Source organism: Tauraco erythrolophus, chromosome 13 (assembly GCF_009769465.1).
Source record: "Tauraco erythrolophus isolate bTauEry1 chromosome 13, bTauEry1.pri, whole genome shotgun sequence".
In the NCBI taxonomy this organism is placed as follows: domain Eukaryota; kingdom Metazoa; phylum Chordata; class Aves; order Musophagiformes; family Musophagidae; genus Tauraco; species Tauraco erythrolophus.
The window spans coordinates 23,507,511-23,534,796 of NC_141477.1; the positions used below are offsets into that span (position 1 = coordinate 23,507,511).

The 27,286-nt window shown below is 62.1% G+C and overlaps 1 protein-coding gene across 1 annotated transcript; it reads right to left on the reverse strand.

Moving 5' to 3' along the window:
* Positions 1-1,623: 1,623 nt before the first annotated feature.
* Positions 1,624-25,442, reverse strand: BCORL1 (BCL6 corepressor like 1). The gene is made up of 14 exons (XM_086619504.1): positions 25,424-25,442; positions 17,706-17,844; positions 14,985-15,075; positions 12,136-14,715; positions 11,675-11,840; positions 11,358-11,438; positions 10,777-11,199; positions 7,641-7,870; positions 7,324-7,530; positions 7,075-7,241; positions 6,749-6,894; positions 5,777-5,854; positions 3,171-3,324; positions 1,624-1,912 (listed from the first exon to the last, which is right to left on the reverse strand). Exons 2-14 carry the CDS (start codon positions 17,789-17,791, stop codon positions 1,636-1,638), a joined length of 4,686 nt encoding a protein of 1,561 aa, XP_086475630.1. The 5' UTR covers positions 17,792-17,844; positions 25,424-25,442; the 3' UTR covers positions 1,624-1,635.
* Between the last annotated feature and the right edge of the window lie 1,844 nt (positions 25,443-27,286).

Sequence of the window (27,286 nt, forward strand, 5' to 3'; positions counted from 1 at the left end):
TGTTCAAGGCCAGGTTGGATGAGGCTTTGGGCAACCTGGTCTAGGGGAAGGTGTCCCTGCCCGTGGCAGGGGGGTTGGAACCGGATGATCTCTGAGGTCCCTTCCAACCCAAACTGTTCAGATTCAGTAACTCCCCCAAGTCTGAGAAGGCTCCGGGCGGTGGCACCTGGAGCTGCCAAGCGCACACAGGACGGAGCTCTGCAGCGGCTGGGGGCATGGGGTGGGGGGGCCTGGGGCTGCCCGGAGGGTACCCGCCACCTCCCCTTGCCACTGCACAGCCTGGCACCAGCGCACACGGAAACCCGCTGGCCGCAGCTCTCCGACCCGGGACGAAGAAGAGGCAGGAGACAGGGGGCCTGATGCAGGTTTTTTCTGTACATCAGTGTTTTTGACACCACAGCCTGTTGCTGCTTATAATAAAACAGAAATCAGAAAGAGCAACCAGAATACACACCCAAAGGCAAAACCCTCGGCTTAAACAAGGTGCTGCCTGGCCCCCGGGGGGGGGGCGGGGCTGGCGGCCGGGAGCCCGCGGGGAAGGGTAACACCTGCCCTGGCTGGGAAGAAACACAACACAAAAAAAACCAAACCAACAAAAAAAACCCACCCAACGCTCCCGCTGCGGGGCAGGGGAGAGCCAGAAAAAACGAGATTGTCCCATCCTCAGTCCTGTTAGCACCTGTACAATAAAACTGTACCATCTCCCGGGAGCGGAGCAGCCCTGCCCCGTGCCCGGGCGGTGGGCGCCGTGCCCGCTCCCTCCCAGAGAACTGCTCCTGGTGGCACAGGAGGGGCGCGGGGCGAGGAGGGGGCTTCTGCGGTGGCGAGAGACCCGAGGTGAGGAGGAGGGGGACAAGCTGCCGGGAAGCGGGGGGTGTGCCTGGGGGGGCCGCGGGCTGCACCTGCCCGTGCGACAGTGCCGGAGAGCGGCGCAGCAGCAGGACTGAGGTGCAGGAAGGAGCCCGGCGAGAGGATGGCGCAGCGGGGCGGCTCCGGTGAGCACCTTCAGCAGAAGCCGGCTCCAAGCGGGGGGAAGTGACTGTCCCCAGGCTCCCAGCCTGGACAGCCGTGACTCCCCCGGGTCTGCGGCTCCGGGGCTGCTGTGCCGGGGGGGAGCGCCGGCCCCGGGGAGTGCTGGAGAGGGGCCGGGGGAAGCCGTCGGCCCCCAGCCCGGAGCTCACCATCACAGTGATACAGACTCAGCAAAAACAAAGGAAACATTACAAATTAAATACTAATTAAATAAATACTATGGAAGACGTTGGGAGGGGGAGGGCAAACAGAGAGGCGCAGTTCCATGGGGTCAGGCGGGGAGGGGCAGCGGCACCCACCACCCCTGGCATCGGCGGAGCCGGAGGCGTCGCTGCCCCACGAGCTCTGGCTCACGCAGCCCCGCGGAGAGGGCTCCATCGCCCGCCGTAGCTGGATGGGGCCGACAGCTGCGACCGCTGCCGCTCGTCGTGAAGGGACCCCGGGAAGTCCGTGGAGACAGGGGTCCTCTCCCCAGCCGGAGGAGACCCTGAAAAGAGGAGGGCTGGCTGGCCAAAGACTCGGGTCCCTGCTGCTGGCGCTGAGGGGGCTGCTTCCCGTTGGTCCTTATTATTGCCTCGTGATGCAGGGAGCGATCCGTCCCCGTCAGCTGCTCCAGGGCTGGTACTCCACCGCCGAGCCCAGCAGCTGCAGCAGCTCGGGCTCGTAGTGCACCAGCTCCACTGTCTCTGCCGCGCCCTGCGCCAGCTCGGGGCTCTCGGGCACCTCCTCCTGCGCCAGCACCTGGCTGAGCGAGACCTGGCGCTGGAACTCTGCCTTGGGCAGCGTGGCGATCTCCAAGTGCGGGAAGCGAGCCTGGAATATGCGGGAGGACAGCTTCAGCCGCTTGAGCACGTCGGAGAAGAGGAACCAGTTGCAGGGCCTGTGAGGACAGCAAGAGGACGGTGGGTTAGGGGCGGAGGGCTCCGTGGGCACGCTGCCCACCTCGCCACCCGGCCCTCCCCTCGACGCAGCGCTGTAGTGAGGTCTGGGCACTGTGCTCCACGCCATCCTCCTCCGCAGGGTCCGGACAGACCAGACGTGCAGGACTCGGGCTCAGAGACGCGCCGGGGTTCGATCACGGCTTTGCAGATCGCGTCTTTTTAAAGCACTCGCAGCAAGACGGGGCGTCAGTGTGAGAGATGCCTTCAGGTGTCCCGGCAGCATCCCCCCCCAGCAACAAGCCACATCACGGGCTCCATTTCCCAGCCGGCTGTTTCTCCTGGGTGTTGTACACGTCCCTTTGGATGGGCAGAAATTGGCAGGCACAGAAACTTGCTAAACAGGGAAGTGGCACTTTTGTTGCTGCCTCTTCCGAGCCGCCTTTCCCTCACTGCAGTCCAAGCAAACGCAATGGGCACAGTGTCACAGGAGGTGCAGCACGGAGCACTGCTCCAGTGCTGTGACCTGGTTTAGCCTTCCCCGGGATGGAGGCGAAACCATCTACTCAGACCCATCAGTGCAAGCTGCTGCTGACCACTGCTGGAGAAAAACAGGGCTGGGAGCAACATTTGAAGGAGGAGAGGAGAGAGGGAAGCTTCCTGACAGGCACGGTGCAGGGACACCGCGGCAGGATTGCATGGGGAAACCCCTGACTACATCCCCCCGCTCACTGAGGACAGACAGGTCCATCCCAAGGGATGCAGTGGGGCTTCCCCTGCCATCGCCCAGCCAGAGCTCTACAGGAACACAGGGAGTAGGACCCTGAGAGCTGCACGTCTCCAGACACTGTCTGTGTTCCTGCAGGACCCTGCCTTCAACCCAATCCTGATCTGAAGGAAAACAACCACCCAAGATACACAAGCTGCTCTGCACCTCAAGGAGCTGAAATGGCTGCTGTCCTGTCAGGGATAAAGGCATCTCCTCCTTTGGCAGGTGGCTTTGAGATCTATGGGACACAAGGGCAACTCTGTGTGACCCGTGTCCTTAGCACACGTCAGCTTGGGCTGTCAGAGTTTCTCAGGCAGCATGAATTTTCCATGTATGAACATCTCACGTTATCCCTCACCTGGAGGACAGCCTAAAGCTTTCTTGTAGCGCCGCTATCCTCACGAGCTCAAGGGCTCTGTTCTGTGATCTCCCCCCTCCACCCCAGCATTAATGCCTCCCAAATGCTCTCTGCTCCAGGAAAACATACTCACCCCCGAGAGACTGACACTTGGAGGTTATAGCTGGGAAGCAGAGGCTTGTCTGAGAACTCAAACATGAAGTTGTCTGCTTCTTGCTCCTCTTCCTCCTGGTCAGAACTTCCTGGAGGGTTGAGCAGAAGATCGCATCCAATGCTATCTTTCCCCTCTGCAACAAGCAAAACAGACGTTGGCATTGCCCACAGTTCCACACCAGCCCGTGTTCATCAGTCCCTGGGGAACAGCTCTGCCCAGCCGGGCCGGCTCCCACCGCGACCTCGCGTGCACCTTCCCACGACGTCACAGCAACCACGAGAGCCAAGTCCCAGGGGCTCCTCCTGCTCTCCTTCCAGCCCCTCGTCTCGGAGGACTCTGAGTGAGCACTGGGTGCTCTGCACAGCGAAACTCCACCCAGTGACCCCGTTAAGGCAGAAAGAACATCCTATGTCACAGCAGCTGCCTTCAGGCTTACACTGATGCCACACGTGAGACGAGGCACTGCCTGTTGGCAAAACAAGCTGTAGTACAGGATGACTCCAAAATCTTCCAGAAAACAGAGTTTACACAGAGAGAAGTCAGACCAAACGTGCTGGTGAGCAAATAAACCAATCACGCAAAAGTTCAACACCGTGCACAAGAGAAAAGGCTGCAAGAAGGTCTGATGGTACGCTGCCTGAGAAAGCTCCACACTGCTCTGCGAATAACCGCGGCACCCAGCAAGAATGTTATAGTAGAGAAACAACAGCAGATGACAAGAGACATGGGCTCAAACAGGGCCTCAGGAAAAAAAATGAAATAATTTCTTAGTCCTGCCCAGGGGAAAAAAAAAAGTCCCTAAGAAGCAGAAAACCAGGGTGCTTAAACCGTCACAACTCACTGCAGAACAGGACAAAAAGAAGCAAGATGAACACTGGTCTGACATCACTGCTAGGCAAAGCTCAGATGCCACCACGGAAACAACTCAAACGTCTTGAGCAACCCAGGAAAAAGGAATTAAATGCATTTAATGTGGCAACAATACGGCCCGATGTCCGTCCTGGAAACTCCTCTCAGTCCCGGCCGTTAGCCGGAGCGAAGGCTGCGACAGAACAGGAACATCCTGTCCCAGCGCGGAGTGACGGGGGGACAATCAGGCACAACAATGCTGGTCCCAGGTGCAGAACGAAACCCTGGGGTGAGACTTGGCGTCTGGAACTCCAGCAGCATGAAGCGCTGATGACTTTACCATACTCCGACCCCAGGGATCCCACACCCTGGCTTCTCTCGTTATCCTTTGGCCCCCAGAGACTCGCAGACCTGAAGGAAAACGCGGACAACGTTCCTGCCTCAAAGAACAGAAACAGATCGGGCAGGGGCCTGGGATTTCTCCTCCACCCTGAGGGACATAAAATGCTTTGTGCTTCAGCTGGTGGATCTGAGGGAAAGGGAAACTTCGAAGGACTGAACCAGAAGTGTTTTCCGCTGAGCTGCTGTGCTGCCCGAGGCAGCTGGGCGCAGCTCGGTTACCCAAGAGCAGAAGCAGGTACCTCCCAGCCCCGGGAGCATCTGCTCTGGGTGACCTGAGGCGACTGCTGAAGGTACCTGTGCCCCAGGGGCTCAGCATCACTGCAGGAAACCAGCCCCTTGTCTCAGGTTTGGGGATCTTGCTCTTCCCTTGCCAACTCACGCTGCGCCCTGCAGTAGCACCTGGCAAAGCACAGGTGACAACGGTCCAGCACCGCCGTCCACTGCTGCTGTCAGCTGAGCTAGGCGCGGAGGGAAGGAAGTGACGAGACGTCAGGGCTCTCCAAGGACAAGTCCTCTACCAAGAGCACCTATCCATACGTTTCTAGAAGGATGTCAGAAATGAGGAAGGTGAGCACCTAAAACCAACAGCCTTTTAGCTTGTTTGCATAAATTAACCAAATCTTCACGAAGGGCTTGAGAGAAGGGGCTGATCTGCTCTCAGAAGTGGTCGAGAGGGACTCTGCCGTTTGCCACAGGCCCACGGCTCGATCCAGAACATCTTCATTCATGGACCCTGGGGGAACTGGAGCAACACAGCGAACCATTTGTGGACCTTGTGCCTGCGTCATTTCAAGAAAACTTCTAAGCTGGTAACCACGATTGTCAGGAAGGGACAGTAAAAGGTGAAAGTCATGCCTTCACTGGCACGGTAAGAGGAGAACCTCCCCTGGATGAAAGCCTCCTCTCCAAAGCAGAGGAGAGGGATGGGCAGCTCTGGGAACCTGGGAGTGCAAGACTTCTACACCTTGAAGGAGTACGAATGTCCTCTGCCTGCCTCGGCTTTATCTTGACGACTGGATGGCAGCGGAGTAACAAGAATCGCTACAAGAATAACGTGCTCCGGGACTGAGAGCCAAAGACCCTCAGGAATCCCCAGCAGCACTCGGAGTCCAGCCTTGCAGGCTGTGCTCAGCCTACTTGGAGGGATCCACACGTGCCGCTTCCCAAAGAAAAAGGCCCTTTCAGGAGCAACTCTCGGCACGAAACATTACAGCAGGATCTCCAAGACGTGAGTCAGGAGGGACGGGACGGCGTTCGGTGAACGACGCGCCGTTACGCAGCACCACTGCTCTCCGCTCCGCTGCTGCGAAGGAGCTGGGACAGAGCCAACTCACCCAGCACCGAGCTGCTGTAGAAGTCCCACGCCGTTCGAGGATCCCCATCCGTGCGCCCCTGGAGATCTGACAGGTAATCTGAAGGGAAAAAACGGAGAGGGTTAATGCTTATCAAAGCATGATCCATCGATCCTTGGTGAGCGACTTCACCTCTGCTGCTTTTCCCCACTTTGCATTTCGGCGTTCTGGCATGAAGGGTACCCTGGCTCAGGGGAGGACAACGCCACCCTGGCCCTGAGAACATGACATAGAAGCTGAAAAGGGAAAACAACAGACGACACTAAGCGGGTTGGAAAGAAAGGTTCTTAGGTTTTGTCTTGAGTTCAAAATTACATCTCCAACACTCGCACGTGTAGTTAAGCCTGGAGGAGCACAGACAGACAGCTGGCAAGCAAGATTTTTTAAAACTGGACATTTTCTGCCTTGTATCTATCTGGGAAGCACCGCTGCTCTAGCTGTCTCTTCCTTGCTGTTGTGCAGAAACCACAACACTCCCCTTGCTTCTACACAAACGGCACGGGAAGCGGGCACGCGTCACTTGGCCACGGGGATCCAAAACGGTCCTTCCTGACAACGGCAGGCAGGCAGCGTAGGGCAGAGCTGCTTTCCAGTAGAAGGCATCATCACTTGGCAGCAGAAATATGCTCACTCAGGTTACGCAGCAGAACCAGGAACTGTGGAACTGTGTCTCCAGGCCTCATGCACAGCCCTGCCTTTAGTTGTGTGACCACAGCGTTGCCACCTCCACGCACATTAGACCGAAAAGCGACTTGTATCTCATTTGGAAAACAGTACACAATGCCACAGTTAAAGGTTGGGTGGTAAAAACACACACAAAAGACGGGACAGAGCTAAAATTATCCCGTCATCTACTGCTCAAGCACTTCTAAACCCTTTGACACCCAGATTTGGTCCCGAACGCTGCCAGACAGGAAGGATGGAAGCACTGCCGCCCCCGGGCTTAGCACCTACCGCAGAGGAAGCGCTTCATCACTTCGCTGGTGGCCAGCTTCACAGCTGTCTGCCCAGAGTACGTGGCCAGAGTGGGATCAGCACCGTAGGAGAGTAGAAGCCACATGGTTTCCAGGTTGTCGTTTGCTACTGCGTCGTGGACAGGCCTGCAAGGACAGAGGCATTGGCAGAAAAAGAAGAGACTGGAAGAGTGTGCAAAGCAAATGCTCTGGTTTGGGTAAAGACAAATCTAGTGATGACCTACAGCTCGTCCTGAAAAACATGCCCCACTGCCTGCCCCTGCCCTTCTCCGTGCTTCCCCAGACGTTCCCCCCTCGCTGCCTTGCCTCGTGCCGTCCTGCGCGCTGCAGTTCACGTTGGCGCCGTGCTCCAGCAGAATGTGGAGGATGTCGATCCAGCCCCGCGCGCAGGCTTCGTGCAGAGCCGTGTAGCCGGCGTTGTCACGATGGTTCACGTCGCTGCTCTTCTTCTGCAGGCAGTACAGCACCACGTCCTACAGGAGGGAGAGCATGGCTGCACGCAAACCCAGACAGGGCAGGGCAGGGGACAAGGCAGAACAAGGCACCAGAACCCACCTTGTAGCCCAGGCGAGCTGCTCGCTGCAGAAGGGTCTCCCCTGCGTTTTTGTTCACAATCAGCCGCCGAGCTCCAGGGGGAACATTCTGGACCACGGGTGGTTCAGGGGAGCTCCCTGGGCTGACCTGGTGGGACTTACAGAGTGCCCACAAGTCCTGGGGCTTCTTCAGAGGGCGTGTTTTGGGCTGGTTCCAGCAGCCTTTCCCCTGGAAAAGAAAGGGATGCAACTCCCTGGCACACGGCCATGGCTTACTAACAGGAGTCCCCTTCTCCCTCTTCTCCCCACGAGTGTTCCCCTCATCAGCTCAAGCCATACCTTCCCCTCGTCACAGATCCCTGCCAGGTGTTTGGTTTTACATTTGCGTTTTCCTGATGGTTTCTCCAGCTCCTCTTGGACAGGAGAGCTGTCTGAGTGCTCCAGGAAGAAGCCATTCCGAAAGTCTGAGTGTCCTTGAGATTTTCGGGGGGACGGGGAAAGCCTGCTCCTCAGCCGTAGCTCTGTGCCTTTACCCTGCCCGGACTCCTTCTGCTTCCGGTACCTAAAATCTAAAGGAGAAACGGGAATGAGGAGCTTCTGTAGGTCCAGCACCGAAGGCCAACAACCCAGGTCGCTGCCACCGGGCAAAACAAACTGCCCGTCCTCGATGGTCGCACTTCCAGAAATCCAGACCCACGGAGGAGGCACTGCAGTACGCAGAAGCAGGGCGAGTCCGCAGAGTCTCTCCATCAGGGACGGACTCAGCACGGACACAAGATGCCCAACGACAGACAGCAATCCTGGTGTGAAAGGCCAAGCTACTGAGAGCTGGGACTTGCACACAACTGCCTAAGGCTTTTCCTTTGGTCTGGCAGGGAGCCCAGTACGAAACAATCCAGCCTGCCAGCACGCTTCCCAGCAGTTTGGTAACTCCCTGCTGCCGTATGGCGCTGCCCTACCTGTAAGGCTGAGCAGGACTCACGTGGGGTACCTCTTTGAGAGACAGAAGAGCAGGAGGTATCCCCTTCGAGCTGCCTGTGACCAGTCATCGTTTTGCTGCGTTCAACACCAGACCTCACGCCTCCCCCGTAAGTTAAGCAGCACATTAAAATTCCAGTTAATGCGCATCCGGGCCCTGAAACAGTAACATCCCACAGCCAGGGCACCACAGCGAGCGATGGGAAAACACAGTATGGAATGAGAAAGGAAAGTCCTGTGAACAAACAGCCCCCCAGACTTGTATGATGCTGTACACCTCCCTCTGCGCAGGTGGTCAGTGCCGGAATAAAACCGGTGACATGGGAAGAGCCCTGGGCAGACCAAGGGACAGAGCAGGTCCGTGCACAGCTTTGCAGAGCCCGAGTCTCTCCAGCCTGCCTCTCTCCACAGCTTTGGACACTTTGGGAACAAGGACTTCCCTTCGTTTGTAGGTGAAGAGCCAGGAGCTGCCCCAGTGGGTTAGTTCAAGGGATCAAGAGGATAAACTCCAGGAATTAAACTTTACACCTGTTAGGGACACTGCTGTCTCCAGTACCAAGGCAGGTTTTGTACATCTCCAGGAGCAGCATCTTCAGCTTCCACATTATGCTGAGACTCTAGATTCTCCATGTCAAGCACCACACATAACTTCCACTTATGTCTTGCTATTGCTAGGAAGCAGGGGCCATGGATCTTGCACAGAAAAATTCGTTTGGCCAAGATACCGAGGTAGAGTCACACATAAAATCTCAAAGCAAGCATGTCTCAAGTACTGTTGTGCTGTTCTGGTCTCCACATCTCAGGAAGAACAGAGTGGAAGGGGAGAAAGGCAACCAAACCAACTGAGGGGTGAAGAAGTCACCCTACAAGAGAGGCTGGGACTCCTCACTCTGGAGAGGAGAAGGTGGAAGAGGATGTAACCAAAATCTGCAAAAATCATAAAGGGGTGGATCAGCTGAGTGGAGGAATCTTGTTCAGCCAATCCTGCAGCACAGACTTATGGGCACTTGAGGAAACGAGTAAAAGATCCGTCAAAAAACAGACAGAAGGACGGACTTTGCACAGCAGAGAGGGACCCGCAGCGCTTCACTGCCACCAGAGGTGGTGGAGGCAGACGTTATCAGCAGGACCAGAAAGGATTTGGGCAAATTCACGGACAACAGACCCAGAAAGGAGCTGTGGAAGGCCTGGGTAGGGACAGCCCCAGTTCGGCTGCTCCGGACGCTGGGGAAGCCCGGGAAGCGGCCGTGCTGGAGCGCCAGCCCTGCAGAGCCTCTGCGCGTGCCACGGCCAGGAGAAAGCTGCCAGACAGACCGTGCCACAACGCGGCACGCTGGGTGCGCCTGGGCACGGAACAGGAGACATCTCCTTGCTCTGGATAAAGCGGAACGCACCCACGAGACATGGCCTGGGGGGCAGCTCTGCCTTCCCACCACGGCGTTTGTTTCTAAGCTCGTGCACAACTCTCAGCCTGCAATTAAGCGGAGTTTTAGCCACGATACTCGCCAAGAAGCCAGCCCACGGCAATCACTGGCCTGCTGTCTGTTCTGGAAGCAATCACTGGATGGAGATTTCTGCTGGGCTGTCTGTACCACCGTCCTTGTCTTTTTTACAGCACTGCAACACTTTCACACTAACCCGGGACAGCGTACAAGGACTCGAGATGCTCCTGCCCTGATACCCCATTCCTTCCGCCAGCACCCAGGGGCTCCGTGTTTCAGAGCAAAGCAGCCCATCGCTGCGGCGTTACACATGCCCCACGTGGCAGGACACACGTCTGTGCCGGGGAACACCTCCCCAGCAGTGACCAGCACCCTTGGGCTGCGGAGGAGACGGGCAGGGCACAGCACGGAGCTAAGGAGAGTCAGGAACGGAGCGAGGAAGAGACGGGGCTCTGACTGGTAGGTGAAGAGGAAAGGGGCATAATACTGACGTGCCAGCCAACGTGCAGTGAACAGGATGGGCCGTGCTTGCCAGCGGCACGCTCCGGCAAACCCCAGGGCGCCTCACGGCCAGGACACAGACAGACCAACCTTCGGCACCCGAAGGAGGAACGTTGGGAAGGACGTGGAAGAAGCCCGGCTGAACTGCGATGGCTCCATCTCCCTCTACTTCAGCCAGGAATGCTGAACACTACTCCCAGGGGCCCATGCTTGTCCAGAAATATTTCACTGTGCTACCTCGTCCGATTCTCACTTTCCCACGCCCTCTGTCTTAATCTGAGGGTAAGATCAGTATCTAATTAGCTCCATAAACTGCTGTTTCCTACTCCAAAATTTACTGTAAATATTTCTGATAGAAGAGCTGATCGATTGAAGCAGTCCACGCTGTGGACATCAAGTCATTACTAATGATGGAGTCTCATCATTACAAAAAGGAAAAAAAACCACCAAAAACCCGAGAAAAAATCCCACACACAACGAAAAAAAGCAACAAAACAAAACCAAAAAAAAGTTGATCCTCAGCCTGGTACCAGAAACCCCTTCCCAGATTGTACCTGCTTTGGATTTTCGCCTCCTGTAGGGGAAGCCCACTCGCTCCTCCTCTCGCTCAGTCAAATATTCCCCTGTCTGGTACTTCCGACTTTTCTGTCGTCTCCTTTTCTTCCTTTTGATGTGGCTGTCATCTTCCTCCTCCTCGTTGGGCTCCCACAGCTGCCTGGGTGATTCCACTCTCCAGGGCAGCTCCCTGGTCCTCCTTGTGTAACAGCTGCTCCTCTCGGACAGAGACCTGTCCCTGGCCCTGCGGCTGTGATAGCGTGATGTCCTGTGGGATTTTCGCAGCTTGCGACGTTTCAGGGATGTCTCTTCCTCCTCTTCCTCCTCCTCTTCTTCCTGATCCTCCTCCAGCAATGGTAAAATCTCCTGACCGGTCACATCGCACTCTCCCGTCACACCAGCAGACGAGCCAGCGATGCTTCCTGCAAGAAAGCGGGATTTCTAGCCGACAAAAAAGCCAAGAGTATTTACAAGAAGAACCCTGCAAGGCAGGACAGAAGGCAGGGAGAGGGCGACGCAAAAAGGGAAACGCTCACAGTCCCCCCAGGACTCCCACCTGGGTCCCCTGGCACCAACTCACCCGACTGACTGCGCGTCCGGCTGCTCAGCACCACCGGAATGAAATCCCGAAAGTTGTTCTTGGGCTTCTTCTCAAGGTAACCTGTGGGGACAACCGAGCCTTGGGAAAATGTGCCACGGATCCGTGCAGGCGCGTCTGCTGCCTGGGAAGGGCAGTCCAGCGCCACGCTACAGCTCCAGTTTGGATCCCAACCCGCTGTGGGAAGCCGCTGGCTCCAGAGGCCGCTCAGCTTCGGGAGAGCAGCGGTTTGGCCCCACGGGCACCAGGAGCCGCTGCAGCCCGACCCGGGAAGAACAGAGGGCCATTCACACGGGTACCTTCCTCCTGGCTGTCCCCGCGGCACGCCGGAGATGGGAACTCCGTCTTCGCCGGCCTCCTGCGCTTACGCTTCAGCCTGAGGCTGTCGTGATCCGGCGCCGATGCCAGCGCGGCGCGGCCCTCCCGCTTGCCGAGCTCCCGCGGGTTGTCGTGGTGCTTTCGCCACTGTGAAGGGAGGACACGGACTGAAGCCTGAGCTGCCGACGGACCGAGCTGGAGCAGCAAAGGAGAAGGGACACTCGTCACCCTGCTGCCCTCCAGCATTTTTAACACCCCAGATCTGGTTTTGCTCCAGATAACCTACGGACACGGATACACTCATCCACTGCCAGGGAACGCCAAGGAGCACGGGTGGAAAGCCCTGTGCACCCAGCTGCCCTGCTCTGCGCGTGCTCCCTCACCCCCACCCTCACCTGCTCACTTCTGCCATAACCCAGCAGTCCCAGCCCGTCCCACCCACCTTCCGGCCGTGCGCGCTCCGGCTCCCCGCTTTGCCGGGGGACTCCTCGCCGTCCTGGGCTTGGCACTTCAGTCTCTTGTGGGCCTGCCTGGCATCCCCATCGTGCTGCCGCTTCGACTTGCAGCGCACGCTGCCCTCCTGCTTGATTTGGCCCGCTCCTTTGAGCTTGACCTCAGACACAGCCTGGGGAGCCGTGCCAGCTCGCAGGCAAGTGACGGAAGAAAACGACACGTCGCACTCCACTCGCTCCTTCTTGACCCTGCACAGATCCACCTGGCGCGCGCGCTGGAGGGGCTCCGCAGCCGGGGGCTCCTGGGAGCCTTCGCAGCCCAGCTCCTTGCGTTGGCTCTCCGTGGGCACAGCGGGCACCTCCGGAGTCATTCGTAGGCTCTGCTGCCCAGCCGCGGGCAGATCGTGCGACAGATACGCCGCTAACACTTGGCTCTTGGGCTTTGCATCCGACTGTTTGAGGCTACAGCTCCCCTGGGGAGCCTCAGCCTGTGCACTGCCCTCCTTGCTGGAGTCAGCCCCTGGCTGATCGCACTCTTGACTCTTCTGAGGGTTGTCCAGCTTCCCCTTCCCCCCTTTCACATCCAAAGCACTGGTCTGAAGAGCTGGACCTGCATCCAACGGGACTGGGTTGGCCGGCTCCTCGTAGAGCTTGGGCAAGGCCCGGCAGCTCTTGCTCTTGGCTGCAGCTTCCCGTTCCTGAGGTGGGAGCCTGGGCAGCCCCTCCGGCAGGCTCTGGGCGGCTGTGCTGGACTCTGTGGGCTGCACGCTCGGGAATGTCGGGAGCTCACCTGCACCAGCTGGCTTGCAGGAGCTGTTCTGGTTTGGGGGCAGCTGCCCCGTCGTGGTGATGCCAATTGAAAGCACAGGGGTTTGATGATAAGGAGACCAGCCGAGAGGCAGAAGCTGAGGATTGGAAGGTTTTCCATTCATGGGGCATCGCGGGTACACACTTCCCTGGCCGGGATTCCAGGCGGAGATGTCCTTGGACTGGCACAAAGGAGCTCCCGGAGCAACTCTGCCATGAATAAGTCTCCTGGCAGGATCCTGCTGCTGCCCTTCCATGCTGACCTGGTTGGCTTTCTTCCCACAGGGAACCCCGGCGCTGCGAGGCTCTCCCTGATCGACGATGGAAATAGGCTCCTGCTTGGGAAGGTGGCGCGGGTCCCTGCTGAAGCTCACGCCGGGGTCCTTGCTGAGCAGCAGCGAGGCAGGCACCGGGTTGGCGACGCCGACGTAGGTGCCCGGAATGGTGCTGATGAGCGTGGTGTTCTTCACCCAGGAGCCCTGCTCGCCGTTGCGCAGGAACTCGGGGAAGATGACCAAGGGCGGGGTGGTGCCGAGACACGAGGTGACGCTGCTGCCCGCAGTCTGGGCCGCGCGCTGGGACTTGGACAGGACGGTGGTGAGAAGCGCTTTGCTGCTGGTGTGCACGGGCGTGAGGATGGGCATAGGAGGTGTTTTGCGTTGGCTCGGCGGAGGCAGCTTCTGACGATTGGACTTGGAGGAGAGGTCGAGGGGCATCTCGCTGCACTCCGGAGAGGAGACCATCTCACGCTCCAGCTGTGGAGGGGACTTCAGGGGAGAGAGTGAAGTGGCAGCCCCCGGTGCGTGCGGCTCGGGAGCTGCCGGGGCTCTGGCGTGCGCACCGGTGCCGGAAGAGGGAGCAGCGTTCCCGCACGACGCTGCCGGCGGAGCTTGGCTGGATGAGAGGGAAGAGCTGGCAGTGGACGTGGGAGCGCCCTCGGCAGCTGCCTGGGCACCGCTTCCGCCCGAGGGCGAAGGGCAGCTGAGCTGATTCACCTCCACAGACACCACTTTGGCGTCTGAAGCCAAGGGTCTGGTGACGGAGAAGGTGTAGGGGTAGGAGCGCAACTCTGGGGAAGCGATAATGCCCGGCAGGCAACGCTCGTGTAGGTAGGAAGGCAGGACGGGGAGGGTGAGCGTGGAGGAGACCCCCAGGGTGGCGGGAAGCGTGGCCACGCTGAGCGGCTGCCCGCAGCTGGGCGGCGGGATGTACACCAGCGACTGACTCGGGCTCAGAACTGCCCCGGGCTGAAAGGACAGGGGCATTTTTTGCATAGCAGGGGCCTGAGACGTGGGAAAGCACACTCTGTTCAAAGTAAAAGTGGCGGGAGTGGAGGCAGAGGTGCTGCAGCTGGAGACAACCACAGACAACGTCCCTTCTGCCAGCACGCCTGGCCCTTGAGCTCCAGTGCTCGGGGTGGTTTTCTCCTTCCCAGCAGGCTCGCTCTCTGGAGCCACGGAGCAGGCTGGAGGAGCATCGGCCTGCTTGTCGCTCTGAGGATTCGCAGGCGTCCAGGCAGCATCAGCACCACCGCTCTCCTGCTCCGCCGCTCTGGGGGTTGCAGGCTCCTGCCCTCTGCCATCCCCCTGGCTTGCCAGAGGGCCCAGGGCATCATCTTTCACAGTCTTTCCCACACACTCCGGGTTTGGGTTGGGATCAGGCAGCTGCTCTTCCAGCTTGGGCCCAAGCTTTTCCTCCACCTTGCCATCAGCATCCAGCCCCTGGGCACTGCTGCCACCACCGCTGACTGCTGTGAGCTCCACCTGCAACGAGGAGGAAGAAGGTGTTCCTGAGAGCTGTGCAAGTGGTGCCTAAGGAAGCAGGCAGGACCTTATCTCTGCCCCCTCGGGACACAGAGGCAAAAGTGGCAAACGGCTCTTGCCAAACTAGAGCGTTGTTTTGCCCTCACTGCACTTTGGTGCACCTCTCTTGAGAAGAAGCCAGCACGATCTGCTAGGGTAGATGCTCTTGCTTGGCCTGTTCCATCAGGGAAAGGCCTTCTTGGACCCAGCCACGCACGCAAGGAGCTCACCTTGGAAAGGCTGCTGCTGACGCAAAACTCTTGAGACCCCAAGTGCTGGGAGCTGCTCGTTTTAGACTCCTCATCAGAAAGGGGGGCTCTCCTGGCCGAGGAACAAGACACAGCGTTACAAAACCCCAAGATACCCTCCCAGCATCCCACCCCTCCCTGTCCCCGCGTGGGACAGCGGGGCGGCTTGCAGCCTGCCGCAGCGTGCCTGCTCCAGGTAGCCAGCTCCTCATCGCCATGTTACATGGCGGGTACCTGCCACTCAGACTGAGGAGCTCTGCTGTCCACTGCAGTCCTGCCCCTCCCGGAGCTCTGCCTGCTGGCGAGCACCTCCTCACACATAAACGCTTACCCTACGGCTCCTACGGGCCTGACAGGACTTTCTCCATGGCCCAGCAGCTCTGTGCACCTTCCTTACTCACAGCCACTTTGACCCTCCTGGTCTCACCACGGGCCAGCCCAGCCACCCCGACTGTGCCGCACACACCTGCTCCTGTCCCCTCCGCTTCCCGTTCTGCCCCACCACACGTTTCCAGCCTCATCCTCCTCTGCGCCCCATCCTGCTTGTCTCTTCTTCCACAGGCACCTCCTCATTCCTGTTCCCCTCTTTCCCATCCACTCTTACTCCCTGCCCTGGGACCTCCCAGCCCAGCCCGGCTCTCCTCCAGCCGCAGGAGGAGATGCCCCTCCGGTGCCAGAGCTCCTCGGCCCGAGCTGTCCGTGCCGGAGCAGCGGTGCCTGCAGCCCCCCTCGCTGCGCGTGTCCCGGGCTGCACGCTGCACCCTTTGGCGGACCGTTCCTAAGGGGAAAGCCTGAATTCGGGAGAAGGATTGTGAACTCTGTGGAAACAGGGTGCACTGAGGAGACAGCTGTCCTTACGATCCACAGAAAGAGTGGGCAGGAGACAGCGCTCGTGTGCTGGGTGCCCGGCCCGGGACACTCCCGTCCCGGCGGTTTCGCCCTGGGGTTTTCCCTGGTCTCCGAGGGGCGTTCAGAGGAGCTGCGGGTGCCGGGATAAAACAGCTCACGTTTAGTTTCTGCTGACGGCGTGATTCCTTCTGGATTTGCTCCCTGACGCCCCAGGCTTTCCCAACAAAGTACCGGACACGAGCTACGGCAGGAAGCTTTCTGCTCGGGCTCCCGTGCCCCCGGCACCGGGGCCCCCTCCGCGCTGCCGCAACAGCCCCCCCGACCCTCCGGGGCCCGGCCCCTCCGCGGGGCTCCAGCGCTCCCGCGCCGGCCCGGCAGCCCGGGGGCTGTCCCCGGCGAGCGCGGGCCCCGCCGCAGGCCGCGGCTGACCGGGGCCGGGCCGCCTCAGCGCAGCCGCCAGCGCTCGGCGCGGCCGCAGCCCGGTGCCCGCGGAGCGGAGCGGGGCCGGGCCGGGCCGGCGGGACGCCAGGGGGCGCCGGAGCGCAGCCGGCGGCCGCGGCCCCGCGGGCGAGCGGCCCGGGCCGGACAGCGGGGCCCGGCGCGGACACCGCGCTGCCTCCGCCCGCCCTCGGCTGCCCGCGGGGCGGCGGGACGGGGACCGGAGCTGCGCCGCCGCCGCCGCCGGGCCCGGGCCCTGCCAGCTGCCGGGACGGCCACGGGGCAGCCCCGCTGCGCCGGTTGCGGCCTGCCCGCCCCCGGGCCGGGGCTCCTCCATCGCCGGCGCGGCCGCGGCACGCAGCACCGGGGACCGGGACGGCGCGGCCGGCCCGTGCCAGCCGCCTCCCGCCCGGCCGTTATCGGGGCCGGGAGCCGCGGGAGAGCGCTCGGCCGCAGCCGCCCGGTTCGCTGCCGTGCTCAGCCGCCCGCCCTCGGCGTGCCGTAAGCCGGGAGTCGCCCCGAGCGGTCTCGGAGCGGCGGCGGGCAGCGCCGTCCCCAGCCCTTATCTGAGGGGCGCACGGCGGCCCGGCGGCTGCTGACGGCGGCAGATGATCCCCGCCCGCGGCTGCCCCGAGCCCGTCTCAGCTCCCCGTCCAACCGCTCCTCGACGGCCCTCACCGCCCAGCGCCTCCCCAGCCGCCGCGGGCAGCCACCGGCACGCGCTGCCTTTGCGCCCGAAAACCTTTCCTGGCTCTGGCAAACGCGGCGAGCAGACGTCGTAGCCTCAAGGAAGCCACAAAGCGATCAGTTTCGAGGAGGAGACCCCAGGGGTGCGGGAGGAAAGGGGCGATGCGAAGCCACGGGGCAGGCCAGGAACTCGTCTTGGTCGATTCTGCCTCCCAGCCACTAATCCTCCCTAATCTCCTATTTGGTGGCATGTCACAACTCTCCCATCTAATCATTTGGTCTGCACTAACCTTCCCGGGTCACCGAAAGCTCTTCTTAGCAGCTTGGCTCACAGTGGGTCAAGCTTTTTCCTTCCCACGGCAGCTAAGAGCACACGTCTGGTGAAGCCAATAGCACACACAGTGCAGATGACTCGGCCTCATCACCCACCAACGCCGGGGAGGCAACAGAGCTACGCGCAGCCGATGGTTCCTCTGCAGAGACCTCCGGCACACTCGGAGCGCAGGCCCTCCTCGCTGGAGCACGCCATGTGGGAACCGTCACAGAATGCCACCATTTGACCACACATCCATCCCCTCCCTGCAGCTCTTTTGCACCTCAGTCTGTTTTACAACCTCGTAAGAACAGACTGAGCCAGCACCGGCTCCCTTCCCGTAGCCTCTCCAGATCCCTAGCTCACTTTCTCCGCTCTCTTCCTCCTTCCCCCACCACGCTGCCCACGCACCTCACCTCTCCTCGTTGAGGCCACACATGCGAATCCGCTCTGTGCTGGTCCAGTTGTGCACCCCACTATAGAGAGGTGCTGTAGAGATCATGACAGCTGCTCGTCACCAACCGGGACCTGCTGGGGCTCGAGGGGCCGCTCTGCCTACGAAAGAAAAACAGAGGATTGGTGACTCTCCCCAGGACGCTCGTGTTCAGCTGTGCTTCAGAGATAGTCCTCCCCAGCTTCGCTGCCAGGCACATGGGGTACGACGCCGGAGATGCTACACGTCTGTCCGGAAGAGGGGTGGGAGAAATCAGCAGCGCATTAAACAACTTTATTGCCAAAAAGCCTGTGGCTACCGTGAGAGTTTCACACGGGCGTCTTCACACATATTTACATCCCTCGAAAGATTCCTCCCCTTTTCCTCTCCCTCCAGAGGGACGTGCAGCACCGGGTAGCGAGCCACAAGACAGAGCTCTGCCCACGATGACGGTCTGTTAAAACGCTGACGTCCCCAGGGCTTCCTAGGACTTTCATAAACCAGCACACAGCGGGTTCAAAGCGGAAAGCCTCAAACAAGGAGGCAGCAGGGGGACCCTGGAGGGGAACAGTGCTGTCGGACGGTGCCGCAAGTGATTATCCCCTCCCTCTGTCAGGAAGGAGCTGGTATTCAGTGGAGTTACGGGTGGAAAACAGGAGGAAATCCAGAGATCCGTGAGCATCCAAGACGCACCGTCGGCTGGGTGGAGCTTTCGAGGGAGAACGTTGCAGCCAATCGTGCCACGCTGGGTGTGCGAGCATTAAGGCAGCTTTGCTGCTCAAGTCGTCTCAGGGAAAAAGCGACGAAGGAAGAGAGGATCTACTGTGCTAACGAGTGGACTCGGTCAAACCGAGTAGGACGGACTGCAAAAGGCAGAGAGATGCTCTCAGGGAGGTTCTGGGTTCAGAGAAATACCAAACACCCAAAGGTACGGCAGGCACAGAGCCACGGCAACGCTCTCGGTGCAGCGGGTGAGTGGGAAGAAGCTGAAAGCGACACGTGATCCCAAATCTCCGTCAGTTTTCCTTTCCCTGACAAACTCCTGGCGACACAAGCTCTGAACGGGACGAGAAGCAGCTTGCACCATCCGTTTACGCTGAAACGAGCCGCGCAGGGATGTGCCGGCCAGCGGCTCACGGGACCGAGCCGTGGAACTGAATGGCTCCTCTGAAGGCAGCTGCTGCCCAGTATCCTCACCTCCGCCCAGACGTGCCAGTGGGGATCCTCCAGACAGAAAAGAAGGGCCGGGCACGGGGCAAGGCAGCTTGTTTGCAAAAAAGAAGCGACAGCCCCATCCGCACGTACGAGGGCACAAGTGAGCAAACAGACCAGCAAATCAGAGGTCAGGAGAAGAGGGGGAAACCTGCGGAAAGACACACTCTGTAGGATGGGAGAAATACCTCCCGGCGAAGGGGGAGCCGGGCAGATGCCAAGACAGAGAGCAGGGTCAGACCCGAAGAGAATGAGAGGTGGCTTGGAGCAGGAAGGGGAGGAGTCTTTCGATGCTTGGAGAGAAATGCAACATAAAGGAAATAGGGGAACAAACAATCTGCGGGGATTTCACCATCTTAGGCTAAACTGAAAGAAGGGGAGGAGAAAGGTTCTGCCCCGGAGCACAGCGGCAGGACAGACGGTTCGGGAGGAATCAGAAGGGACCTTCCCTGCAACGGGGGACAGGGATGCGCACGGCTGCACGATGTGGAACAGGAGTTGGAGCCGAGCTGAAGCCTCAAAGAAGCACAGATGAGGCACGACCCGAGAACAGGTCTGGCAAGAGGAAAGTGATAACAGGGTGGTGCGAGGCGCGGGGAGAAACCGCACGTTTCGAGTACTCAAGTAAGAGCTGGTCAACAGAGGAGGCACGACGGCCGCGAGAAGAGAGCCGGGAGGACAGAGCAACAGAGATAGACACTGTTTCATGAATTCTTGGCCTCTGTCCTCTACGGACGATGTGGGACACGTGCCAAAGACAGGCATTTCGCAGGGAACGAAGAAGAACGGAACGAGAAAAAGGATCAAGATTTCAACTAAGCGAAGGAATAAAACAACAGACGTGGTCTCAGACACAAACCAGCGCAAACGGCAAAAGAACAGCGTCCTTAAGGAGACGGAGCAGGAAGTTTGTTGAGACACGCAGGGATGAGCAGCCTCCCGATGCAGCGCCGAACCAGAGAGTGCAACTGCAGCCTCCCTGGGTCCAAATACACTTTTAGTCGAGTCGACACAAGGAAACTGAGCAAATCTCTCATCTACACTGCTGCAGCTTGAAGCGACTTTAAACGGATGTAATTAAACTAGCAGGAGCCCTTGGAGAACACAAGTAGGGCACGGTTTCACACGCATGTCTTTGAGTAGAAGAAGCTGTTGAAGAAACTGTTGAAGCCCTTCTTTCCCCTCATCCCTTCAATCGTGTCACTGACACTGTGAGGTGTCCTGGTGAACCTGACCAGGGGATTGATCCCTGTGTGAAACCCTTTTTTTTTTTGCCCTGGCTGTACTGGTTTTAACCCATAGTAGCTCCTAGATCACGTTCACCAAGAGGAAGAGAGGGCACAGCCTGGCACAGAATCTGCTTAATCCACTACGTCTGCCAAAGGAAGCGTATATGAAACCTCGGTCTTATTTTGATTTAGCTAAATAGGTGCCCAGCCAATTCTAATTAACTCCAAAGAACGCTACTTTATAACAAAATAAGAATATCAACACCGCCTTTTGCATTGAGAAGCTCGTCGTGTGCTATTAAAGCTCCTTCACCTCTCAAAACAAAACGTGCTTGAAGAACTGCGAACAAGAAAGGTGCCCAACGCCTTCACCTCCAGCAAGCCCTCAGCGAGATTTTCAACGAAGCTAACGTGGTGAACTAAAAGCAAGAGGTTTTTTGTTCATCAAGACAAAACCTCTCATTGTTTTGCAAAGGGAGAGGATGCTACCCTGCAAACCAGTCTCTTCCAGGCTCCAGAAGAAGCAGAGCAGAAGCCGTGTTCCTTGCAGTAAAACCATGCTTTTGCTCAGGTTGGCGATGACTTAGCTACGCGCGGGAGTTCCCTTGGATTAAGTCAAGAAATTATTCCCCCTTCTGAAATACTGCTACACAGGTGACGGAAACAAGTTTCCCGAGATGAAGTTCTTCAGGAATGGATATTTTCTGATAATTGTCTCTCGACAAATCCTCCTTGCACTAAAATCCTAACAGCGCCAAGACAACCGGAGCTTCAGCGCAGGCCGAGCTTGGGACGGCGGGACAGGCTGCCGTTGCCTTCCCTGCCAGCTCCCAGCCAGCTGAAGGGAATTAAGCCCACGTAAGCTCCGCGCTGACCCCCGGTAAAACCCTGCCTGCTCCCCAGCTCTCAGGGACCCCAACTCGCCTTGCCCGAGGGAAGGCTTCCTCATTAAGCTTTCCGCTGCAACGCTGCCCCTCGCACTCGCGCCTCCCACCCCAGCGTTAACGAGGCAGAGGGGTACAGGAGCTGAGAAGCAGATTCCCAGGCTATCCCCATCCCGCAACAGTCGTTCCTCAGCCGGACCAGTTCCCTGACCTGACTCAAGGCTCGGCTTCTCGAGCACTCGCGCTGGCAAATGCAGACAGCGGCTTCTCTGGGCTGCCACCCAACCGCCAGCCACGGGGAGCAAAGCGGGTTTTTGCCGGAGGGTTTGGTGCTGTCGGTGTTTGCCCTAACACGTCACGTCTACGTTGCCACCTGGTCTAACCCAGTTTCGCACTGCTTCGACCACCCCAGCCAGAGCCACCATCTTCTGCAGTTGTCCACCTCTGCGCAGTTGGGGTGGACCCGGACCCACGGGTACAGGAAGGGGCTTTCCCCCGTGCCCCACAGAGACAACCTGTGCCAGGCACTTCTTCACGGTGCAAACGCATTCCGCTTCAGCACCGTGCTGCCTTGACCCCCCCCAAAGCTTTTCACGGATTTTCCTGCTCTGCACGTTTCCGAGCACTAAACTGGCTTGGATTTCCAGACATTCACCTTTCCTCTCCCCCATCCCAGCACACGAGCTACGCGCCAACAGGTCGCCACTGTCTCGGCTGCACCCTGCCTGGGCAGGCACGAGGTGATGGGTACCAAAACACCAGCAGCCAGTCTCCTAAAATCCGCCAGCGTGAGGCTTCCGCTGCCTGGGCTCCGGGCAGGCATGCCATCCCTGACACAGGTAGCAGAGCACCGCGCAACGGCGTCCAGCAAAGGCCTGACGAGCGGCAACGCGCGTCGTTGGCGGCAGCCGAGGTTCAAACGATGGCACAAGCTCCCCCAGGGCAAACAGCAGCTTCACCGTTCCCCGCAGCGCGAGCGGCAGCCACGGCGCGACCCTCGCCAGGCCAAGGGCCAGCTCCGGAGACCCCGCCGTGGCTCACGTCGGCGGGAACTCGGTGCAGCTCGGCAAACAAAGCGATGCACGCGGCCGGGCTCCGACGTGGTAAAACACTGCCCATCGGCGGTGCCTCCTTCCGCACCGGCGGCGCTCCCAGCCGCCGCGTTAAGTGGGCCAGTGGCACAGAGGAAGGAAAGGGAGACCTTCCAGCCTTAGGGTACCGAAAGGGAGAGAGCCCAACGCATCCCTCTGCGGCAAGAGATGGGCAGGATGCCGTGGCTCGCCCTGGCGAGGTGCCACACGCCTCCTATGGCCGGGGGCACGGCAGAAGGCCAGCAGGGATGCACTTTGACCCTGGAAACACACCCGCCGCAGATACCTTTGTAACTTTAATTCCCAGAGAGCAGCAAACCTCGAAGACAGGGTTTTTTATTTCCCCCCCCCCCCCGGATGGCTGCAAAATACAAAACTAGGTCGGCTGCTGGAAACTCAAGCGGGACTCGCCGCTCGGAGCACATCGCCTGCAACCCGGCTACTTTGACGGGAGCGAGAGCAGCGGAACGGGCAGCACGTGCCCCTGCGGCTCTCCAGCGGGGCTCGGATGGGCCAGAGGGAACGGTCGGCATCAACAGGAACGGTCTCCGCTTGCGATAGTTTGTTCACTTTGGCAATCTTCGTTGCCATTAGTAACACAGGCAAGAAATTATATTTGTTTTTCTGCGTGATGTCGGGCGCCCATTTGAGGTACAGAGGTCCAGAGCGAGCGCCAATCCTGAGAGCTGCCCGAGATGCCTTAGCAGGGATTCAGCTCTGAGCATTGCTTCAGAAAACCCCTCGAAAGCAAACTGCTTGCGAAAAATGAAAAATTAAATAAAAAAAATAAACTACAAAAATCATGACGGTCCTCTCACAGGACTCACAACGGGCATGAGACGCAGCAAGGGAAAAATTTCCACGAGAAAACTGAAAATAAGGAAACAGTTTATCTTATACTATGTCACTACTCAGGCGGAGGTCAGAAACTGTAGCAGGATTGCCCAGGGACAACTGCCGTGGAACAAGACGCAGCGCGGCCAGGCCAAGCCACCTCCGCTGCCCGTCTCGGCGGGAGCCGGTGCCAGGCACAGGGTCCGGCCCGCGCGGCAGCCTCCGGCTCCGTTCGGGTTCCCCCGGCTGCAGGACCGCTGCGGAGCTGAGCCAGGCTTTGCCTACACGCAGTAGCTTAAGCTGATTTAAAGACACAGTAACACCGCAAGTAATTATAGATACTCGGTGCGATGAATCGGAAATAAAAAAGAGAAATCCCATCGCCGTCTGGAAAAAGACAAAAAAAAAAAGTTCGCTGGACGTTGGGTACTCCTTTCAGGATGAGTCCCGGCTGTTGGCCAGCCCGTGTCACAACCCTCACTCACTCGAGACAACCAGACCGCCCCCACAAAAGCCCACTGGCGCGGATTTTTAAGGACTGGAAAATCCAGGCACTGAGGGCGGGTGGCGTTAAAAAAAAATTGTATTGGAGAAGGTGCGTGTCGTCTGAAACAGTGCGCCCGGAGCGCAGCCTCCCGTCCCCGGGAGACGAGCTGGCACGCCGGAGCGCGGGGATCCCAAGGGCAGGTTCCTTCTGAAGGCCAAACCCCACCAGAGTCTGGTCTCCGAAGCCCTCCCAGAAACACCACCTCCCAGAAACAAACACCACCTCCAGGCGCAGGTGACAGCGACAGAGCTGGTGCCCTCGATGGGCACCATGCCGCCTCCAGTGCCGCGCTGGCACCCGAACTGGCTAAACCCAACGGCTGGCGACAGCGAGGAAAAAGGCAGGGCGGGGAAGGGAAGCCTGATGCACACATGGCAAAAAAGATGCAGATGCGCTGCCAAGGGCGCGGATGCGCTGGCCCTCCCCTCGTGCAGATCCCCCCTAACTCCGGCGGTGGCCAGCGAGGACGATGGTGCTGGAGAGGGGATGCTCTGGAAAGAGGAGAAACTTGCTTCCTCTTGATTTTAGCCTGGGAGACCTTTTCCCGGTGCTTCTCTGAACTGGCTTCACCCGCACTGGGATGAAGGCACTGCTGCCGCTCGCCGAGGAGCCAGCAACAAACCTCCCGAGTACCGACACTCCATCGGAGGAGTTTTGGTTTCCTCCCCGGTGAGGGCGGCAGGAAGCGCCTCCTGCCCGGTCCTGCCGCTGCCCGACATCACCCCGGGCACGGGCGGGGGGGCCCGGCCGCCCCCACCGCACCCGCGCTGGGCTCGGGGGGCCGCGGCGCGGGAGCGGCAGCGCCCCGGCCCGAGCCCACCCTGACGCCCCGGGACCGGGACCGCCGGAGGGGTCCCCCTGCCCGACCCCCTCCCCGCGGCACGTCCCGCTCCCCGAGCCCGAGCCCCGCGGGGGCGCGGCACGGCCCGCGGCCGGGTAGGGCCCCCCCTTCCCCGGCCCCGCCGGCCCCCGAGGCCGCTCCGGGGGCTTCGCCCCGGCGCCCCGCGGCCGTGCCGGGGGCCAGGCCCCGCGGCGCTGCCCCGCGCCGACTCCCGCAGCCCCCGGCCCCGCCGCCCGCCCCGGCTCAACAGTTGCCCCCGGGGCCGCTCCCCAACGGAGCGCGGCGCCGCCGCCGCTCGCCCCGCAGCCCCGGTGACCGCGGCCGGGCCCCCGCGCTGCCGCACCGGGGCAGCCCCGAACATGGAGGTGGCGGCGGCGGCGGCCGCGCTGCCCCCGGGGAGGGCTCTTCCGCCATCGCCCGGCGCCCGGCCGGCCGGCACCCGGAGCTGCTGCCGGCGCGGCCGGCCCCGGGCACGGCGGCCGCCGGGGCAGGCTCGGGCCACGCCGCCAAACTCCGCGAGCGCCCGGCGCCACCGTCCCGCCGCCAGCGGCCGCCGCCCCGCGAGCGCTGCGCCCCGGCGGCCGCCCCGCCCCGCCCCGCCGCGCGCCCCGGGACCCCCCGCGCCGCCCCGGGAGCGGCAGGTGCCGCCGGTGCCCGCGCCGGAGCCGCCGCGCGAGGCAGGGCAGCGGCACGCCGCGCCGTCGCGGGGCACGGTGCGGAGCCCGCCGCCCGCCCGCTGCCCCCGGCCCGGCGCTGTCAGTGTCCGCCGGCCCCGCCTGCGCCCCCGCCGCTGTCCCGCCGCAGGACGCTGCCCCCCCACCCCGCACCCCCCGCACCTCCTCCCCGCGCCGCCCCGCCGCCACCCCCGGGGGTGTCCCGGGACCGTTTCCATGGAGACCCCGGCCGGCCGGGCGAGGGGTCGGGCCGCCCGCTCCCGTCCGCGCCCCCCCCCCCGGCCCCCCCCTCGGCGGTGGGTGCGGGGCCGCGCGGGCCCGGGGTGCCCGGGCAGCGGGGGCCGGGCGTCCGGTGCGGGGCGGCGGGGCGGAGGGGGGCGGGCACGCACCTGCTTCCCGAGCCCGGCGGGCGGCGGGGGGCGGCGGGCCGAGGCGGGCCCCTGCCCGAGGCGGCGGGTCGGACACTGGGCGCTGCGAGCGGCGGTTCGGCGGCGGCGGCGGAGACACTGGCAGCGGCAGCCGGAGTGTGAGGGCGAGAGCGAGCCGCCGCCGCGGGGGCTGACGGGAGCTGTAGTCCGGTAGCCGCCGACCGGACGGTCGCCGCGCCGCCCCGAGGACTGCGGCTCCCGGCGTGCCGCGCGGCCAGCCCTGCCCGCGCGGGGGGGCTGCGCGGAGCCAGCCGAGTCCGGAGAGGGAACGGGCGGGCGGGGAGGGAGGGGGCTCCGCGCCCGGCACAGCCCGCGGGAGGGGGCGCGGGGGGAGGCCGCTCCCGCCCGGGGAGGGGCCGCACCGCTCCGCTCCGCGGACGGCACCTCCGGGCGGCGCGGCACGGCACGGCACGGCGCGGGGGGAGCCCCACGCACACACACACACACACGCCGCACACACACGCCCGACCCCGCGCCGGGGCACCGGCGCCCGCACCGGGGAGCGGCGCTCGCTCCGCACCGGGGGGAGGAGGATGGAGGAGGAGAAGGAGGAGGCGGCGGCGGGGGCGGGCGCTCGCTCCACGCCCGGGCAGCGGCTGGGCGCCCGGCAGCGGGCAGCGCTGGACGGGCAGCGCCGGCAGCGAGCGCGGCGCCCGCAGCCCCGGTGCCCGCCGCCGGGCGCGGCCGCGGGGGGCTGCCCCTGGGCGCAGCCCCGCCGAGCCGGGCCGGGACGGCGGAGCGGGCGCGGAGCCGCTTGCCTGGCCGATGTGAGCGCGGGGCCCCCCTCCCCGGCGGCGGCGATGGCGCTGCGTGCCTCCCCCCCCCCCCGCCCTCCGCCCTCCCGGGCCCGGTGCCTCGCCGGGCGGGCAGCGCTGCGAAGCGGGGGCGGCCCCGGGCGGGGGTCGAGACGCCTCCCCCGCGCCATGCGGGGCACCGAGCAGTGCGGTACGGCACGGCGGCTGGAAGTTTCTCACCGGCCCTTGCCCGCAGCACCGGGGCCCGCAGGCCCGGCGGCGGCCGCGCACATCCCCCCCCCCCACCGCGGTGCCCGGCGTGGGGCGGCCCCGGCGGTGCCCGGCCGCGCCCCCGGCCTGCTCCGGCCCGACCGCCTCGCCGGGCCCGCCCCGCACCGCCCCGGCGGCTGACAGCCTCGCCCGGCCCGGGGCTGCACCGCCCCCGGCCCCCGCACGGGCCTCGGGGACCGGCGGCCTCGCAGCGCCCTGGCGCGGCCCCTCTGTGCGGGCACCCGCTGCCCGTCCCCGGCCCTGCCACGCCGCCCTGGGCCGTGTCCCCGCTGCCCGGGCCCTGCGCAGGCACCGCCCCGCTGCCCTCTCCTCTGCCCCGTTGCCTGACACGGGCAGCGCTGCCTGCGCCCGGCCTCTCCCCCAGCCCCTCGCCCCGGCCTTCTCGGCGCTCCGGCCCCGCCGCCCCGTCCGACGCCTCCGGCCTGGCCGCTCCCCCCCCCTGCCCCCCGCGCACCGGCAGCCCCGGCTGCCGCCCGCGGGGAAAGTGGGGGGGGGGGGGGGGGGGCGCGGGGCTCCACGTTTCTGCGCACTACGGACGGGCAGGGAGGAGGGAAGGGCTGAATCCTGCCCCCGGGTCCGCGGGGGGGACGGTGCAGCGCGGGCTTGTCCCGGCACACCCGGGCGAGGCAGGGCCCGTCCCGCCGGGAGCAGCGGGCGGGGGGGCGGAGGGGTCGCGGTGCCACCGCACGGGGCCGGGGGAGGCAGCGGCCCCAGGGCCAACCGTTGGGGCCGGGGGCTGCGCTGGGAGCGCAGGGCGCAGGTGGGCAGCGCCGCGGATCGCGCCCCGGCCGGGCTGCGG

What these genes read in the sequence shown, in the direction of transcription:
- BCORL1 (XM_086619504.1), bottom strand. Translation starts at nt 17,791, where the DNA reads ATGATCTCTACAGCACCTCTCTATAGTGGGGTGCACAACTGGACCAGC. An exon ending in TCAGCAGCAGCCTTTCCAAG is followed by an intron (nt 14,716 to 14,984) that starts GTGAGCTCCTTG and finishes TCCTCGTTGCAG; the next exon opens with GTGGAGCTCACAGCAGTCAG. An exon ending in GAGGCGAAAATCCAAAGCAG is followed by an intron (nt 7,871 to 10,776) that starts GTACAATCTGGG and finishes TTTCTCCTTTAG; the next exon opens with ATTTTAGGTACCGGAAGCAG.